This window comes from Schistocerca gregaria, chromosome X (assembly GCF_023897955.1).
Source record: "Schistocerca gregaria isolate iqSchGreg1 chromosome X, iqSchGreg1.2, whole genome shotgun sequence".
Taxonomy (NCBI): domain Eukaryota; kingdom Metazoa; phylum Arthropoda; class Insecta; order Orthoptera; family Acrididae; genus Schistocerca; species Schistocerca gregaria.
The window spans coordinates 485,001,689-485,022,218 of NC_064931.1; the positions used below are offsets into that span (position 1 = coordinate 485,001,689).

At 40.3% G+C, this 20,530-nt stretch overlaps 1 protein-coding gene across 1 annotated transcript in view; it reads left to right on the forward strand.

Moving 5' to 3' along the window:
• Nucleotides 1–20,530, forward strand: part of LOC126297561 (transforming growth factor-beta receptor-associated protein 1-like) — a 151,085-nt gene that overhangs the window by 119,497 nt on the left and 11,058 nt on the right. The window contains exon 12 of the mRNA XM_049988493.1: nt 10,044–10,204. Within this exon, the coding sequence (XP_049844450.1) occupies nt 10,044–10,204 (161 nt within the window). The remainder of the gene's footprint in view (nt 1–10,043; nt 10,205–20,530) is intronic.

A 20,530-nucleotide genomic window follows, 5' to 3' on the forward strand; every position in this document is an offset into this window, starting at 1 on the left:
TGATTAGAACCTGTAGAGCTACCAATTTGCAGGATGTTGATTGGTATATTTCACCCACTGTTCCAAATAGTCTCTCAAATTTTCAGAGTGGGATTGGGTGTTTTAGTGGTCCAGTCGAGGTGGAATAGGGTGCCTGAGTGTTTGTCAAACCAGAAAAATATTTATGCAGTCCTTTGAACACAGTTGCTGTTATCCTGCAAGACAGGAGTATCTACAGCATGATAATAATGAAGATGTAGAAGAAAAGGTAATGCTCAGTCACCAAGAAAGTTTAAATAAATGTCCTGGCTCATGTTAACAGTAACCTAAATAAGTGCACCCAAATTATGGTACAAGAAACACCCCCAAAACATCACTGAACCACCTCTTGCCTGAACTAGACCTTCCACATACTGTGGGTTAAATGTGTCATTGGGCTGCCAGTGCACTCAGTGATATGCACAAACTCTTGTAACCACTGACTGCCACACCCATTGAATGAGATTCCATCAAAGCTGTGCTTGGGTACAAGTTTACAACTACTGAACACCAGTGTGTTAACTGCCAGATGTAAGGGTTATATTCAGAGTTCTTATCTGCCTGGAGATGGAGTTGGTGACTTTACATGAGAAGTTTCAACGCAATTATTCTGTAAACACAGAAAAGTCTGTCAGCAAGAGAATGCAAGCCACTCAAAAATACAATACAATATCGAAATTCACTGGGCTTGTGTAGCATGTTCCAAACAGCTTCATATACTTTAGTGATTTATTCTGGTGTACATAATGCTGGACTTTATAGACCACTTGATGCCAGAGAGTTTGTCCTACATAGTTAACATATGCAGTGGCTTCTTGTTCTGCCCACAGTCTCTTCTGGGCTCTGACTATGAGCAATGTTCACTGTGCAGATCGTATGAATATCTTCACCTGATGGTAGTTCAAACATGTGTGTCTTCGTCACTGGTGGATCAGGATACCATATTCCTCTTTAATTTAACTGGCACATAGGACAAAAATTGTTCAAACAGTGCTTTGCTGGTGATGCCACTAACAGCTCTGCTGTCATGAGAGGAGAGACAGGATAGTGATATCATCTACCATGTTTAAGTGAGATAGCAGGGGCAGCATATTTTCTGTGTCGTCAGTGCTGGTGCCTGCCTCCACAAGTTTGCCTGGCTTTCCGAGGTGTGTGCAGGGACTGAGATCATAGGGCAGTGTAGGGTGCAGCTCAACCCTCATAGGTTTGCTTCATGTGGGTTGTGGTTACAGTTACACTTTTCCATCCGAAGAGTAAAGAGCAATCTTTTCAATGAACCAAGCTCCATCTTAAATATATTACTGCCTTTTATTTTATTGAAAATTTTTAACCCCAAATACTCTGGCATTTGGGCATAAAGTTTTAAACGATGTGTTGGAAAACATAACTTGTCTAGTTTATGTTGATTTTTATATAAGAACACCACCACCTCATATATGTAGAGTGAGGGAATAGATAGTATTTTTAAATTTTTGAACAATGGTTGACAAGATTCCCATTTTTTGCAACACACATGTTTCTAATTATCTTCTTTTGTAATACTAGGAGCCTAGTGACATTTACTGAATTTCACAAGATTATTATGCCATAATGAATAACTGACTCAAAGTAGCAATGATAAACTATCTTTATGGTATCCATGTTTGTGGCACCTGACAAAATGCACATTGCAAATGGCAAGCTGTTCAGTTTATTTGCTAAGTAAAATATGTATACCTTCCAATTTAAATTTTTATCAAGATTTAGGCCTAAGAACTTCACGTGGTTTGCTTCTGTGATATCCTGATCGTTGCAAGTTATCTTTATTTCAGTCCTTTCTACCAATTTAGCTTCAAGTTGCGTCATTTTGCTTTTAGTTAAATTTTGCTTTTAGTTAAATTTTGCTTTTAGTTAAATTTTGCTTTTAGTTAAATTTTGCTTTTAGTTAAATTTTGCTTTTAGTTAAATTTTGCTTTTAGTTACATTTTGCTTTAGTCTGTTTTGATGGAACCAAGATGCGAATTTTTCTAAAGTATTTTTGGCTTTTTCTGGAATAGTTTCAGATACCCCATTTTCAATTAGAATTGATGTATCATCAGCAAATAAGACTGAATGAACATCAATAGCAAGTGGTAGATCATTTACATAAAAAAGAAACAGGTAGGGACCCAATATCAAACCTTGTGGGACTCCTTGGGGAACTGTTTTCCAGTCTGAGGAATAATTGGTTCCATTTGAAGTTAAAATGACACTTTGTTTCCTATCTGACAGGTAAGAGCTAAACCATTTTAAAGCCTGTGTTGCAGTTCTGCTGGACTATGACCATTGATGAGGGCTGACCACAACCTCATGAGGAAACTTATTTAGGTTTCGTAGTAGCTAAGTCTGCATTGCCTGTCTCATCTAAGTTTTACGTGCCCTGACTGACCAATTTGATGCTGGTTGGAAAGGAGCAGGTGTCATGTTGAATAATATGTTCCTCTGGCCGTAATTTTTGAACCCAGATGAAGGGTTTACATTGAGAATATCTGGCCATATTTGGGAAATTGGAGAGAGCGCCACCAACAGCCACATTGCACCTTTGAACAGTCCAAAATAACCTGTGGGTGTTCTGGGATAAGTGTTCAGCAGTGCCTGGCTGATTTTGGCCACAGGCATGGCAAGTGCAGACCATTACTTGGATTTCCTTACCTTTTCCTGACCAGTTGCACTAATGATTTGATGGAGCTCATGCCCCAGTGTAACTGATGGAAGCAATTTTAGAATTCTTGGTTGGAGCATGAGAAGAATGATAAGACATTCTGTAGTCTCCATGGCCAACAAAAAACCATCCTTGGCAGTAAGGTGGTCTCAGAGGGAGAAGTAGGTGTGAAATGTGGGTCTGCTCCTTTTGATAACTGTCTTAACCACCAATGTCGAACTGGCAATGGTACCCTGTGAAGAAGCATATCCCACTCTCTCTCTGTGGGAAGGTGGGGAAATGATTTAATGTTTGCTGCAGATGGTTGTCAAGTTGAAAACGTAGTGCCTCCTATGTATTAAACTCTTTGGTTGACACCCTAGTTGGTTGGGACAATGCATCCATGTTAGTATGCTTAGAGGTGAGCATATAATGGATGTCATAATGTTACTGGCTAAGAACAGTGCCCACTTCGATAGTCACTGTGTTGTCTTTTCTGGGAGCTTTGAGTGGGGGATGAATAAGGAAATCAGTGGCATATGGTCCATGATAAAATGAAATTTGGTGCCATAATTGGTTGCCACATGCTGTCAGTATTTTTGTGGGATAGTACTGCTATGGTACCATATTGCGTTGTGTCAATTTATAGCATCGGCTAGCTTGTAAAGCAGTGAGCAGATTGTAAGTACCTTTTTAAAACTAACACCCTGTTTGCATAACTGGATTAATGGGTGAACTACATAAACTGTATGGTGTATGAATTTGCCATCACATGTTACTTCCCATAGGAATAATTGTAATTCTTTCAGATTTTTGACTGCAGGTGGATTATTTATTTCTTCAACATGCTTAGCTGTTGGTTTTACCTTAACTTTACTTGATATGTGCCCTAAATTCATGACAGTGTTTAAGGAAAAACTACATTTATCCAGATGACAGTTTCACTTGTTTGACTGGAGTCTACCAAAAAAATACTTGTACATTTTGAAGATGTTGCTCTCTTATGTCCCTTGGGATGCTAATGTCATCTAGGTAATTTATACCTTGAGGAATTCTCTGGACGAGTTATTGCAAGTACCTCTGAAATAAGGCGGGTGCACTTGTGACACCGAAAGGTGATCTATTGTACCTGTGCAGTTCACACAGTATAATTGCCACTAAGAGGTTCTGGAACTTAACGTCTAATGGTAACTGGAAATATGCATCCAATAAATGTATTTTCCAAAAGTTTTGCCAGTAACTTATTTGGCTTTCAAATAGCATAGAAGTCAGTATTGTCTGAACATTGATAGTAGCCTTAAAATTGACACAAATACATACAAACCCTGTAGGTTTGCCCATTGACTATATGTAATGGGTTTAATAACCCCTACTCCTTGTAATATGTCTAGTTTTGCCTTCATCTGTTCATGCAGGATGAATGGAATCGGATGAGCTCTGCAAAATTGCAGCTGAGCCAAGAATTTGAGTGATGGATGAGCTACAAATTTGTTCTCACCATCTGGACGAATTCAAACAATTGCTTATATTTACAGAATGAAAGTCCACAGCAAAGTTGTCATCATTTACCTAGTATGGCATCTTCTGCACAGCATCATAGAGTAGAGTGATCTGTTGTGCTGTACAGGGGGTTTGTTCAGTGCAGTTGGCATTTGCAGCTGCCTCTAGTTCTATATACGACCTATGTTAGGCTGTACCTCCCAATAACATATCTTATGCTGACCATATTGATATCCTCATCCAGTGATAGATAAAAAAAATTGGCATATTTGGGATTTATGCATGAGAATACAACAAAAATAGTCAAAATGCTTCCTATCAGCTACTGTCCAGTTTCAGCATTGCTTGGTCCATAAAATACATGTAACACTATGTACTGCTGTGAGCAGTGGCTGTTTGAAAAGTGCAAGCATCCATTGCATGCAGTTCCATTTGCAGTGTTCACTTGGGAACTGTTTGAGCTTCTTACAACCACTGTTCTTACACCAAGTTACCTGGCTGAGAATGGTACACCATCCATGTAGAAACATTGGACAGTCTGCATCGATACACCGACAGATTAGATGATTTCATTCACTATGTGGTCATTGGCAAATCCAAAGACGATAGCTCATTTCTGCCCTTGTCATGTCTCCACACCTTACTGGACTGATTCCTTACAACCAGCTGCCACAAACACTCTACTTCACTGCCACATCTTACATCAGTGAAGGGCAATGGAGGGTCACATGACCATCTGGAGTCTGTTCTATATCAGTGTGCTGTTTTAAGTGGGTGACATATCTGGACTAGTGATGTTAAATGGTTAATAAACATTGTCACAGCCCCTGTGGCTACAGTACACTAAATTAATAATGCTATTACAGTATACATATCGCTGTGAGTCCACATGTCACTAATGTCTGCCCCCCGCCCCCCGCCCCCCCCCCCTCCCGCCCCTCCACACACAGACACACTATTTGACAAATTAACAAGAACCCTCAGAAGAAATCTTATTATTTCCAGTTTTTTATTTACTTTTCTACTGCTGCATATCTCTCTCTCTCTCTCTCTCTCTCTCTCTCTCTCTCTCTCTCTCTCTCTCTCTCTCTTCTTCTTCTTCTTCTTCTTCTTCTTCTTTTCTCTGTCAAGTAACACAGTTCTTTTACGTGCATCTCTGGCAGTACTTGTAATCAGAAGTTTCCACACAAAGGACACCATGTAAAACATTGCAACTTCTTACCCAATTTTGCCACTGGAACTGTAGTGGTAACCTAGATTGTAGCCTACAAGGTATTGGATCAAATGTAACTTCCAAATATGATTCACAGTCTGCTACTGCATCAGTGAGTGACCACTCAACTGGCATTCCTCAGTAGATATTGTACATCCCTCCAATCTGAATGCTACAGGACCTTGATATGTGTTACTTCAGAAGTAGGCTATGGTGTATGACTATTGCAAAATAGTAATGAAGTTAGTGGGGCAGCACATACTATATTGCAACAATTTAAAAAAAGCATGAAAACAGTTACACTCAGCACAACAACAAATAATTTAAAAAAAGTGGCTTCTCCATAAGTGGCATCACGTCACATCTTTCCAAGAATGTAGTTGAATTCAGTTAATCAACAAAAAAATTACTTTGTTAGCAGTCAAGCATTTTGATGTCCACTTTTCTTCAACATTGTAAACTTCAAACATTTTCATCATGAAATTCACACTTGATCATACTGTTAAATATGAATGGCCTTCCTCACTAAGCACTGTGATCACAAGCTGTGTTTACCTGAAAAGTCACTTGCAGCTTCAAATGTCAGTGCTGACTATCTGTAGCAAATACATCTTGTAGATCCCATGCTAAGTATCGAACTCGTGAAGTGAGGCAAGTCAAGCTTCTAGCTATTCAAATTCCCTCTGCACCTGCACACAAGAAGTGCAGTCCCTAGGTAAATGAAATTCTAAAACAGAAATAATTAAGCATTTGGAAGATGTAAAAGAACAAAAACTGTTTAACCTGATATAAGAGTTTACAAAACTGTAAGTCTGCAATTCTACATCAACATCACTACATTAATACATCTGGCAGTTAAAAGAAGCTCAAACTGGCTGATCTGCAGTACTCAAAAGGTAAAAAGTCTACAGTCTGACATAGTGATGATTTTGATATCGGTGAAATTTTCTTATGTTGGTACATGTGTAATAATGTGTGTCTAAGTGCCAACTTTACCTATGGAGTGTTTTTGTTTGTTTAGTCACATTGTGTGTGCTCCATTCATATGGACATCCTGGAAATGCATGCCATAAAATTCTTTGCTTGATTTCATTGACTGCCAACGTAAAGTCACCTAAAACTGATCAAGATCTGTAAGAAATTTGCTTATTTATTTTTAACAGTTGACAAATGGGTTGCTGAATTTGAAAGCGGAAGATCTCATAAAACTGCAACCACAGATGAAAATGCAAGTAAAGTCCATGACTTGTTATTGGCCAAACAGCCACTCAAGGTTTATGAAATATACTCCTGGAAATTGAAATAAGAACACCGTGAATTCATTGTCCCAGGAAGGGGAAACTTTGACGCATTCCTGGGGTCAGATACATCACATGATCACACTGACAGAACCACAGGCACATTGACACAGGCAACAGAGCATGCACAATGTCTGCACTAGTACAGTGTATATCCACCTTTCGCAGCAATGCAGGCTGCTATTCTCCCATGGCGACGATCGTAGAGATGGTGGATGTAGTCCTGTGGAACGGCTTGCCATGCCATTTCCACCTGGCGCCTCAGTTGGACCAGCGTTCGTGCTTGACGTGCAGACCGCGTGAGACGACGCTTCATCCAGTCCCAAACATGCTCAATGGGGGACAGATCCGGAGATCTTGCTGGCTAGGGTAGTTGACTTACACCTTCTAGAGCACGTTGGGTGGCACGGGATACATGCGGACGTGCATTGTCCTGTTGGAACAGCAAGTTCCCTTGCCGGTCTAGGAATGGTAGAACGATGGGTTCGATGACGGTTTGGATGTACCATGCACTATTCAGTATCCCCTCGACGATCACCAGAGGTGTACGGCCAGTGTAGGAAATCGCTCCGAACACCATGATGCCGGGTGTTGGCCCTGTGTGCCTCGGTCGTATGCAGTCCTGATTGTGGCGCTCACCTGCATGGCGCCAAACACGCATACGACCATCATTGGCACCAAGGCAGAAGCGACTCTCATCGCTGAAGACAACACGTATCCATTCGTCCCTCCATTCACGCCTGTCGCGACACCACTGGAGGCGGGCTGCACGATGTTGGGGCATGAGCGGAAGACGGCCTAACGGTGTGCGGGACCGTAGCCCAGCTTCATGGAGACGGTTGCGAATGGTCCTCGCCGATACCCCAGGAGCAACAGTGTCCCTAATTTGCTGGGAAGTGGCGGTGCGGTCCCCTACGGCACTACGTAGGATCCTACGGTCTTGGCGTGCATCCGTGCGTCGCTGCGGTCCGGTCCCAGGTCGACGGGCACGTGCACCTTCCGCCGACCACTGGCGACAACATCGATGTACTGTGGAGACTTCACGCCCCACATGTTGAGCGATTCGGCGGTACGTCCACCCGACCTCCCGCGTGCCCACTATACACCCTCGCTCAAAGTCCGTCAACTGCACATACGGTTCACGTCCACGCTGTCGCAGCATGCTACCAGTGTTAAAGACTGCGATGGAGCTCTGTATGCCACGGCAAACTGGCTGACACTGACGGCGGCGGTGCACAAATGCTGCGCAGCTAGCGCCATTCGACGGCCAACACCACGGTTCCTGGTGTGTTCGCTGTGCCGTGCGTGTGATCATTGCTTGTACAGCCCTCTCGCAGTGTCCGGAGCAAGTATGGTGGGTCTGACACACTGGTGTCAATGTGTTCTTTTTTCCATTTCCAGGAGTGTAGCTGATGCTACAGGCACAGCAGAAAAAAACTTTTAAGTAAGAGTTAACTATGAGAAAGCTTCATGCGAAATTGATGCAACTCTTGTTGAACAGTAGTCAAAATGATATGCAAACAAAGATTTCCCAGGAATTCTTAGGACCATTTTGAAAAGCCTTAAACATAGTTTCGCACCAGTATTTCATTATGTACAAGATTTGGTCTGTACCCCAAACTAATCACTAATCAAAGCAGAGGATGGAAACTTATGGCCTTTTACCAAAAAGGTGATTTTATTTCATCTGCTGGAAAGTTTGTGAACAGTGTTGTCAAAGATGCAAAACAGGCTCTTGTTAGTGTAAAACTTTAAAAAAAATAAAGCGCATAAAAGCATACATACAACACGGTTATGTTAGTGAAAGAAAACAAGTCTTGCATCTAATCTCCATCTGCTACCATAGCCAATAAAATTTGTAGCTGGAAAACAGTTTTAGTTGACTAAAAAGGTCTTGACATCTATACTTCAGGGCTGGAGTCTACGTGATGGGAAAGAATTGGAGTGTGTGCACTTATGCCAAAAATATGCGTTTTGACCTAAAAAAGCACATTGTTCAGTTTCCAGTCCCAGAACTTTTCACCATGCCATTTTACTGAGATCATAACATGTGACTAGTTGTTGTAAGCATACAAATAAGGGAATAAGACAAGCTGTGGAAAACAAACTATCCAAAACACCCCTGCTACAGAAATCCTAGTAAATGGAAAAGTAGCCTAACTGGGCTCACTGAAAATGCACAAACCAATAAAGAAATTAAAAATCGCAACTGATCACAAATTAAAGCTAGTACGTGTTCACTTACACATGGAATCATGTAATAAAGAAGCTAAACTAAACCCACTGCACAAAGTACGATGGATGTTGTTAGTGGTGTTAATAATGATTTCCAGTTGTGAGAACTGGCACACTACTGTATGTACTGCCAGCAGACACACATAAAAGCAGAAATAACTATCCTAATTTTTGGAACTGTTCAGTTCCTTCCTCAGTGAGAAAAAGGGGGATATATTGGTGGGGATTTGGTTGTTGAGGCCTCAGCTTTGGAGGGTACCACTTGTGAAGATGAGGGAGGCAAAGATGAAGTGGAGGTAGGAGAGAGAGGAGGGATGAGCAAAAGAGTCACAGGAAAAGAGTAAATAAATGGAGACTACCAAAACAATTACTTTGTGATTGAACCTTCCCGTTCCCAAAAATGTGTGATATTAATTCTTTCACAAGATTTTTGCAATGGTTAATTAAAAATATCACTTTAACTGAAACATTTCTATTCTGAAAGAATACGATAAGATGAGGTTCTAGGCGATTTCATGTGCTGTTCACCGAGTTTATGGAGAAGTGTTCTGTTCAGCTGTTTGACTTTCATTTATCAATGGAAATCCAAGGAAAGTGTGGAATAATGTTCACCTATGATCACTTCTGTGTCACTTGAGTTTCAGAAGTGTCATATTCCTTCAGTGCCAGCAGTTTGTCATTGTTAGGGCTTCTGTCTTGTGGGCAAATGGTTACTACTCAATTATTGTGTTACCATGTCAAAATGTTTGGAGCCATCGCTCCATAGTGTACACATTTGCATCTAAAGTACTGATGCGGTTTCTTCTTCTTCTTCGAGTACCTATAGAACGTTTGGGCATGGTTTAAATTTGCAAATAAATAGTAGCCATTCTTCATTTGATTCTGAGTATGAGTATGATTGTGATGTACAAAAGTATTCAGTCTTTACGCGCTCGCATGTAGTAGTGCATGTATGCCTCATTCCAGCTCCTCATCCACATCTACTGGCATTTGAGAACACTTAATGTCTTCATGAAATTGACATTTATTGTGGAACGTTGTAATATGCCAGTAATTGTAAAACAAATTCACACATTTAACCTTTTTTTAAAGCCTTTCTTCCTCTTTTTTTGTGTTACAGATTGAAGAGCACGAGAAAGCTCTTGATATTTTGGTGAACCAATTAAAGGATTTTAAAGCTGCAGAACTGTATTGTGAGAATAATGCACAAGGAAAGGAACAGAAGTATCGAAATGATATTTTTTATACTCTTTTGAGTATTTATCTAAACCCTAAAATAGAGTAAGTATTGTGTATGTAAAAGCTAATGTAAATTGTAACATTGTGTAGTCAGGCTTAGCACTCTATTTTGCCTTGGGCTCCTTATTCCTTTGTCTTTGATCATGCTTGGTAAACTGTAAGTTCTGAAGTTCTAATCCTAAACATTCTCATTTGTAACATCTCTCGTACTAAATATGTACCAACTACCTGAATCCATAGGAGAGATGCACGAAGATGATTGCAGGAGGACAGTGTATATGAAAATTGAAAATAAGTGACAAAAATTACATTAACAATAATATTTGTAAGATTTCTGTTCTGAGAGAAATATTTTATTGGAGAACTAACTGTACAGTCTTAACACCCATCAACTACCATTATGCTGCCATAGAGTTGTGTGATGTGTTACGTCATTTAGTAAGCCGGCCTTTTGTGGCCCAGCGGTTCTAGGTGCTTCAGTCCGGAACCGCAATGCTGCTACAGTCGCAGGTTCGAATCCTGCCTCAGGTGTGGATGTGTGTTATGTCCTTACGTTAGTTAGGTTTAAGTAGTTCTATGTTCTAGGGGACTGATGACCTCAGATGTTAAGTCCCATAGTGCTCAGAGCCATTTTTGAACTGTCATTTAGTAATAGACTTGGAAACAAAAGTCTGTAGCAGCAATAGGTTGTGAAAGCACACATTCTGAAACAGATATTTTAGTTGTTCATGAATTTTAATTAAAAATTTGATAAATGGAACCCTTAAAAGAAGTAGATACAAAAGTTGTGCATCAGAAGTAATAAAATTCAGTATACATTTGAGAATGTTATGATATTCTTGTTTTAGTGATCAGTGATTTAGTTACAAGGAATGAGCAATCATTTGCTGAGGAGATTTCCTTCATATTGCATTATAATAAAAAACAAAACAAAAAAACTTATCTAGTTATAGCTCAATGTATGTATGGGCATATATTCTTTTTTTCTGTTTGATATTTAACAACCATTGAATGCTGACTTCTTTGAAAATGGAAGATTTGTTCAACTGAGCAAAAACAAAGAAATAAGTAAGTTTTGCTGTTGCAGAAGGAACAATTTGAGCATTTGCTGTTGAAAGTATAGCTGAAATTAAACAGCATAACAAGTACCTGTTGGTTTGATATTTTGAGTCATTAGTTTGGAGTATCAGCAAGAATATATCTGTTATTGTGGACTTCAGACTGAAGACTGGTTTGATACAGATCTCCATCCCGTGCAAGCCTCTTCATCTCAGAGTAACTACTGCAACCTACATGCTTCTAAATCTGCGTACTGTATTCATCTGTTGTTCTCGCTCTGTGGATCTTCCCCCAGTATCTTGTTTCCTAATCTAATTTCCTCAGCATGACATGATTTAATTCGATTTCATTTCATTATCATCATTTTGCTTTTGTTGATGTTCATGTTATATCTACTATGTCCATTCCATTCAACTGCTCTCCCAAGTCCATTGCTGCCTTGGACAGAATTACAGTGTCATTAGCAAATCTCAAAGCTTTTATTTCTTTTCCCTGGTCTTTAATTCCCACTCCAAATTTTCCTTTTATTTCATTTGCTGCTTGCTTAGTATACAGATTGAATAACATTGGGGATAATCTACAACCCTGTCTCACTTACTTCTTAACTACTGCATCCGTTTCATGCCCCTCAACTCTTATAACTGCTGTCTGGATTCTTTACAAATTATAAATAGCCTTTCCCTCCCAGTATTTTATCCTTGCCACCTTTAGAACTTGAAACAGAGTATTCCAGTAACATTGTCAAAAGTTTTCTTTAAGTTTACAACTGCTATAAACATAGATCTTCCTCTCTTTAACCTATCTTCTATGAAAATTTGTAGGCTCCGTATTGCCTCTTGTGTTCTTGCATTTCTCTAGAATCCAAACTGATCTTTCCCGATGTTAGCTTCCACCAGTTTTTCCATTCTTCTTCTGTAAATAATTCGTGTTAGTGTTTTGCAACCATGCCTTACTAAACTGATAGGTTGGTAATCTTCACACCTGTCAGCACTTGCTTCCTTTGGAATTGGAATTATTGTATTCTTCTTGAAGTCTAATGGTATTTCGTGTGTCTTGTACATCTTTCTCACCAGATGGAAGACTTTTGTTGTGGCTGGCTCTCCCAAGGCTATCAATAGTTCAAATGGAATGTTGTCTACTCCCAGGGTCTTGTTTTGACTTGGGTCTTTCAGTGCTATGTCAAATTCTTCACGAAGTATCATATCTCCCATCTCATCTTCATCTACGTATTTAATATTTCCCTCATGTACTTCTCCCTTGTATTTGTTGTTGTTGTTGTTGTTGTGGTCTTCAGTCCTGAGACTGGTTTGATGCAGCTCTCCATGCTACTCTATCCTGTGCAAGCTTCTTCATCTCCCAGTACCTACTGCAACCTACATCCTTCTGAATCTGCTTAGTGTACTCATCTCTCGGTCTCCCTCTACGATTTTTACCCTCCACACTGCCCTCCAATGCTAAATTTGTGATCCCTTGATGCCTCAAAACATGTCCTACCAACCGATCCCTTCTTCTAGTCAAGTTGTGCCACAAACTTCTCTTCTCCCCAATCCTATTCAATACCTCCTCATTAGTTACGTGATCTATCCACCTTATCTTCAGTATTCTTCTGTAGCACCACATTTCGAAAGCTTCTATTCTCTTCTTGTCCAAACTAGTTATCGTCCATGTTTCACTTCCATACATGGCTACACTCCAAACAAATACTTTCAGAAACGACTTCCTGATACATAAATCTATATTCGATGTTAACAAACTTCTCTTCTTCAGAAACGCTTTCCTTGCCATTGCCAGTCTACATTTTATATCCTCTCTACTTCGACCATCATCAGTTATTTTACTTCCTAAATAGCAAAACTCCTTTACTACTTTAAGTGTCTCATTTCCCAATCTAATTCCCTCAGCATCACCCGATTTAATTGGACTACATTCCATTATCCTCGTTTTGCTTTTGTTGATGTTCATCTTATATCCTCCTTTCAAGACACTGTCCATTCCGTTCAACTGCTCTTCCAAGTCCTTTGCCGTCTGTGACAGAATTACAATGTCATCGGCGAACCTCAAAGTTTTTACTTCGTCTCCATGAATTTTAATACCTACTCCAAATTTTTCTTTTGTTTCCTTTACTGCTTGCTCAATATACAGATTGAATAACATCGGGGAGAGGCTACAACCCTGTCTCACTCCTTTCCCAACCACTGCTTCCCTTTCATGCCCCTCGACTCTTATTACTGCCATCTGGTTTCTGTACAAATTATAAATAGCCTTTCGCTCCCTGTATTTCACCCCTGCCACCTTTAGAATTTGAAAAAGAGTATTCCAGTCAACATTGTCAAAAGCTTTCTCTAAGTCTACAAATGCTAGAAACGTAGGTTTGCCTTTTCTTAATCTTTCTTCTAAGATAAGTCGTAAGGTCAGTATTGCCTCACGTGTTCCAACATTTCGACGGAATCCAAACTGATCCTCCCCGAGGTCCGCATCTATCAGTTTTTCCATTCGTCTGTAAAGAATTCGCGTTAGTATTTTGCAGCTGTGACTTATTAAACTGATAGTTCGGTAATTTTCACATCTGTCAGCACCAGCTTTCTTTGGGATTGGAATTATTATATTCTTCTTGAAGTCTGAGGGTATTTGGCCTGTCTCATACATCTTGCTCACCAGCTGGTAGAGTTTTGTCATGACTGGCTCTCCCAAGGCCGTCAGTAGTTCTAATGGAATGTTGTCTACTCCGGGGGCCTTGTTCCGACTCAGGTCTTTCAGTGCTCTGTCAAACTCTTCACGCAATATCGTATCACCCATTTCATCTTCATCTACATCCTCTTCCATTTCCATAATATTGTCCTCAAGTACATCACCCTTGTATAAACCTTCTATATACTCCTTCCACCTTTCTGCCTTCCCTTCTTTGCTTAGAACTGGGTTGCCATCTGAGCTCTTGATATTCATACACGTGGTTCTCTTCTCTCCAAAGGTCTCTTTAATTTTCCTGTAGGCAGTATCTATCTTACCCCTAGTGAGATAAGTCTCTACATCCTTACATTTATCCTCTAGCCATCCCTGTTTAGCCATTTTGCACTTCCTCTCGATCTCATTTTTGAGACGTTTGTATTCCTTTTTGCCTGCTTCATTTACTGCATTTTTATATTTTCTCCTTTCATCAATTAAATTCAATATTTCTTCTGTTACCCAAGGATTTCTAGCAGCCCTCGTCTTTTTACCTACTTTATCCTCTGCTGCCTTCACTACTTCATCCCTCAGAGCTACCCATTCTTCTTCTACTGTATTTCTTTCCCCTATTCCTGTCAATTGTTCCCTTATGCTCTCCCTGAAACTCTGTACAACCTCTGGTTCTTTCAGTTTATCCAGGTCCCATCTCCTTAATTTCCCACATTTTTGCAGTTTCTTCAGTTTTAATCTACAGGTCATAACCAATAGATTGTGGTCAGAGTCCACATCTGCCCCTGGAAATGTCTTACAATTTAAAACCTGGTTTCTAAATCTCTGTCTTACCATTATATAATCTATCTGATACCTTTTAGTATCTCCAGGGTTCTTCCACGTATACAACCTTCTTTCATGATTCTTAAACCAAGTGTTACCTATGACTAAGTTGTGCTCTGTACAAAATTCTACTAGGCGGCTTCCTCTTTCATTTCTTAGCCCCAATCCATATTCACCTACTATGTTTCCTTCTCTCCCTTTTCCTACACTCGAATTCCAGTCACCCATTACTATTAAATTTTCGTCTCCCTTCACTATCTGAATAATTTCTTTTATTTCATCGTACATTTCTTCAATTTCTTCGTCATCTGCAGAGCTAGTTGGCATCTCCCTTGTATAGGCCTTCTATATACTCCTTCCACCTTTCTGCTTTCCTTTCTTTGCTTAGGACTGGTTTTCCAACTGAGTTATTGATATTTGTACAGTAGGTTCTCTTTTCTCCAAAGGTCTCTTTAATTTTCCTGGAGGTAGCATCTATCTTTTCCCTAGTGAAGTCTGCTTCTAAATCCTTACAATTTTCCTCTAGCCATTCCTGCTTTGCCATTTTGTACTTCCTGTCAATCTCATTTTTTGGACGTTTGGATTCCTTTTTGCCTGCTTTATTTTGTGCATTTTTATATTTTCTCCTTTGATTAATTAAATTCAATATCCCTTGTGCTACCCAGGGATTTCTTCTAGCCCTCGTCTTTTTAATTTCTTGATCCTCTGCAGCTTTCACTATTTCATCTCTAAGAGCTACCCATTCTTCTTCTACTGTATTCCTTTTCCCTGTTCTTGTCAATCATTCCCTGATGTTCCCTCTGAAACACTCTACAACCTCTGGTTCTTTCAGTTTATTCGGGTCCTATCTCCTTAAATTCCTACTTTTTTGCAGTTTCTTCAGTTTTAATCTACAGTTAATAACCAATAATTGTGGTCAGAATCCACATCTACCCGTAGAAATGTCTTACAATTTAAAATCTGTTCTACAAATCTGTCTTCCCATTATACACAAATCAAAAAAGTTTTGCGTCACCTCGGTTCTGAGAGTTCCGGTACCTGTGCAGAAAATTGGAGTAAAGATCAACATAAAGATCATTTCTGCTCCTTTTATTGCTCATGAAAACCACACATTGCATGTTGTACCATCATACAGCAAGACTTTCAGTGGTGGTGGTGGTCCATATTGCTGTACACACCGGTACCTCTGATACCCAATAGCATGTCGTCCTACATTGATGCATGCATGTATTCATTGTGGCATACTATCCCCGAGCTCATCAAGGCACTGTTGTTCCAGATTGTCCCACTCCTCAATGATGATTCGGTGTAGATTTTGGATTTCTCTCTCCACTGTGTGGGCCTTGTCGTCATTGTTGTGGCGAAGGCTCCACGTAGCACCTCATTGTAATCTGTGTTGCGTGACCTTGTTCTTGCCCTGATCTGTTGTTTTGATTGCAATCTCTCACTTGTGTTTCACTCACCTTCTGTTAGTTTGGTTTACTCTCCTGCCTGGCAGCTTCCTCCATTTCTTACAGAGTTCAGACACACGCTCACACACACACACACACACACACACACACACACACACACACACACGCACACACACCAATATCCAGCTACCCACGGATATAGCATTGGCAATCAGGAAAAAGAATGTTATTTAGTAGCATGGATGCCCAACTGGTTTGCCTGCTGGAGCAACAACAAAGTTAATTCTGCAACAGCAGCTCCAGTTAGACTTGTTACAAAAATCACTTCAGCTTCAGGTGAACAAACTGTGAGTACACAAGGCTCATTTGCACCAGGTCTGAGCGCCTTTTGCCACTGGCTAACCAAAACATCTTCTGTCGTTTCCACCTTTCAGTGGGACACACACTTGCATCATGCAAAACAGCATTTCACAGTGTTTCACACCATGCATGATTCATTGCAGTGATCACTGTTTTTGTCTTGAGCTGTACCAGAAGCATCCCTTCTGCTCTGGAAGTTGGCCTCTCTGTCAGACCCTATCGCACTCTCCTCTCAGGGGATATGCATTGTTTTGACTAAGAACTAATCCCAGAGATACCATCTGGTTTAAGCCCCTAGCACAACATTCCAACTCTGATGCTTTGTCGTGTCTACTGACTTGCCGTATTCTGATCTCAACCAACAGGAGGTCCTCTGCTTCCACATTTATACTGCAAATCAACATACGTTGGTCAGTTCCCCATTACGGCTGCAAAGTGTGCGCCTGGCACGAGGCTTCATCCCCTCAATCATTTGTACCCTGGCCTACACCCCATCCATGGGACCATATTCACCTTTATTTTGCAGGTCCACTTTTGGGATCAATGGTATTGTGAATACCTACTCAGAGTACTTATATGTGTTACATATTGCATCCACCATGACTGGCATCACCCTCACTGCCTTGGCCCAGGTTTTGGCTGTCAAAGAGTTACCTCATGTTTCAGTCTCTGGTACTGGGCCTCAATTCACAGTATCTGCTTTTGAAGAGTTGTGTGGAGCCAATGGCATAAAACATATTCTCAGCCCTCTGTTCCATCCTTCCTACAATGGGGAAGCAGAATGTCTCATTCAGACATTTAAGCAGAAAATGAAGATGGGTGCCAAAACCTCTGCCACTGCAGTGGCCTTTACCCTCTTTTTGAGCATATATTGCACAATGCTGATTGCCGATTCTAGCCCTAATTACCTGCCCACAGGTGGCAACCGCAGACCCTACTTCAACTTTTGGTGTTGCCTCCTTCTGCACCCTGCTCTTGGCCATCCCAGCATTGCACACCGGGTGTGGCTGTGTGGATCTGCTCCTATGGGGATACTATAACTTGGATGCTTGCTACAGTAGTAGAATCCCACAGGCAAAGAGTTACACACATGCAGACACAGAAAGGACTCGCATGCCACCACCACAGCCAGCTCTGGCCTCGAGCAGATGCATCAGACCTGTAGCTACTCCCTCTCCCTCACCTTTTGCTCTCTGGTGACCATGAGGCCCCAGGGCCAGAACCACTGGTAATTGCTGTCAACTCCCCACAGGTACACCAACACTACTTTCTGCATCCACGAGGATTGGGGGGAACCCTCTAGTGCCATCACCTTCAGCAATGTCATGACGGACACCACAACCACTCTCCCCATCCAGTGCGTTTCTGCATGTACGTGTTTGTTTAAGGGGGGAGGGATCTGCTATTGGGCGCGGCAGATTTTGAATGCCTCTCAGAGGATGACAACTTAGATGGTCGTTAGGGGCCACCATGCCCACACAGCGCTGTGCTCATAGAGTGAGAGTGCCACCATGTTGCCACATGAATACGGTGGCCAATAGTGTCCAGTATGGTCAGTATACATGCAGGTGCCCAGTGCATGGCTGGTCAGTTTGGTGCCCATGCTAGATATTGTTGGTTCTTTCTTTGCTGTGCTAGGATTGCTTGATAATTATCTCACTTGTTACCTGGTTACTCTTTTTGGTTGCATTTCGGATTTCTCTCTCCATTGCTCTGCTCCTTGTCATCATCATTGTGGTGAAGGCTTCACTTAGCACCTTGTTGTTGTCTAGATTGTTTATCCTTGTCCTTGTCCTTATCTCTGTCCTGGTTTATTGCTTTGCCCACAGTCTCACTGTCATGTTTTGCTTGCCTATGGTTAGTCTGGATATCTTTATCACAGGCACGTCTCCAGCCTGGTGGCTTCCTCCATTTCTTCAGGAGCTCCAACATGTGCACCCATATCAGGCTACTTGCAGATGTAGTAATTATTGTGTTTTTTTATACTGTTATTTTATTTGATAAGGCTTGAGTCATGAGACCTCATTTTATGTCAAGCCATATGTGATCGTAATTGCATTGGACATTGCATATATGATATTAATTGTAATTTAAAGCAAATGAAATGTAAGAATAAAAATAGTAATTAATTAATTGAACAAAATAATTATAATGGCAAAAAGGTTATTACGATTAAAGTTACATTGTCCATAGTGCAATAGTTACATCGAAAGAGAGAAAAAGTTAATACAATGAACAAAGTAATATGTGGACAAAAGTATTACATAAAGATACAGAAAAAAGGATGCAGAGGGTAATATAGAGAGCAGAAAGAAAGTAATAAAAGAAGAAAATGGTACGTAGGAGGAAAAAATAAAATCACACCTGTAAATACTGGACAAAAAGGGGGTGTTAGTATCTTTAAGTAAGAGATTATTATTTTTGCACATCGTCTTGTGTATTCCTAAATGTGTCAAATTTGCCACAATGTTAAGTATGAAGTAATTTCTGTTTATATGTCCCACCATTTCATATTATTTCATCTGAGGAAAATGCCACAGCTGTTAAGTCACTGCACTTCCATTTCGAGGGGTAGACCAACCACATTTTAAAAAAATTTCCAAGTTACTATTGGAAAATTGTTTGAGATTGGCACATTAGTCATACTTCTTAACATAATATGAATTCTGGTACTGCTTCTTACCATTAAATGGAGTGTAATGTGACAAATCATTGGCAGTACTACAAGAAGTAATGTAATATAAGCCTCAGTTCTTTGTGTGTAGGTAGCTGTTTTATGTAAAGGATTATCAGTTTAGTTGTAGAAATGTGAAGGTTTTACTGTATGTGTATAACAGCTGGATGTAAACTGGAAAATCTGAAACTTTTCTGCTAATTAAGATTTTTTTACAATAAATTTAAATGTTCTAGAATGTGGGCATCCCCTTCTTGAATAACATAAACAGACTAACAACAAAAAAGTTAACTGTTGGCCTAGCTTAACTCTGTTTGCAGCTCGTGGTCTAGCGATTAGCGTTGCAGCCTATGGATCACAGAGTCCCAGGTTCGATTCCCAGCTGGGTTGGGGATTTTCTCTGCCTGGTGACTGGGTGTTTGTGTTGTCCTCAGCATATCATCATCATCATTTGTTATAGTGGCTAGATTGGACTGTGTAAAAATTGGGACTTTGTACAGATGCTTGATGACTGCCCCACGAAGCAAACATTATAATCTAGCTTAACTTCACTAGTTCTTCACTCATTTCATCTATTGACAAGTTCACAATTATACTGAGACCTGTATAACATTATTCATGAGTTAGTGAATGTTGGTTTTGTATCCTTGATAATCAAAGGAATTGCTTGCCCCAACGGTAGGAGGCTGTAGCTGAGAAGGGTTGGATTATGCATGCTATTTGATAATGCTCAAAAGTCATTAGTGATGTATGATATGAGTAAAGAGGTATCCCTAGGCTTGTGTTTCAGTAAAACTTAAGATGATTGATAAATGAACTTAATTTACATGATGTATACATAGCAGATAAAGTTGCTAATATACAGGTGAAATAATAGACCAGTAACAGTGGTCTGTGCAATTTAGAAAATAATATGCTTCAAAGATGACTTAAGTTCACAGAATACAGTTTTATCTGTCTGTAAGGTGGTTCTTGAACTACTTTGGCTTGCTGGTGTAAAAGACTGAGCTTATTAACCTTTAAAGAACCATGTTTTAAAGTTGACATCATCATGTACATATGATTGGTGTCACAAAAACCTGATTGATACTTACCTTGAAAGTTTAAGATGCTCAGGTGGTCCACCAACTGCCCTTGAACAGTATGGATCAAAACTTTGAGCAGAACAGCTAGGATACTCATTTTGCTGTCAGTTGTAGAGCCGGTGCTCATCTCACTTGCACAGAATAAATATAAATGTTTTTGCCATGGAGAGTTGTGAACTTATAACGAATCTATTGAACCATTAGTCAAATAAAACTTTGAAAGCAGCACACTGTTATGCAGTAACGGGAGGTGCCACCAAGAAATGTTAAGAGTACCTCA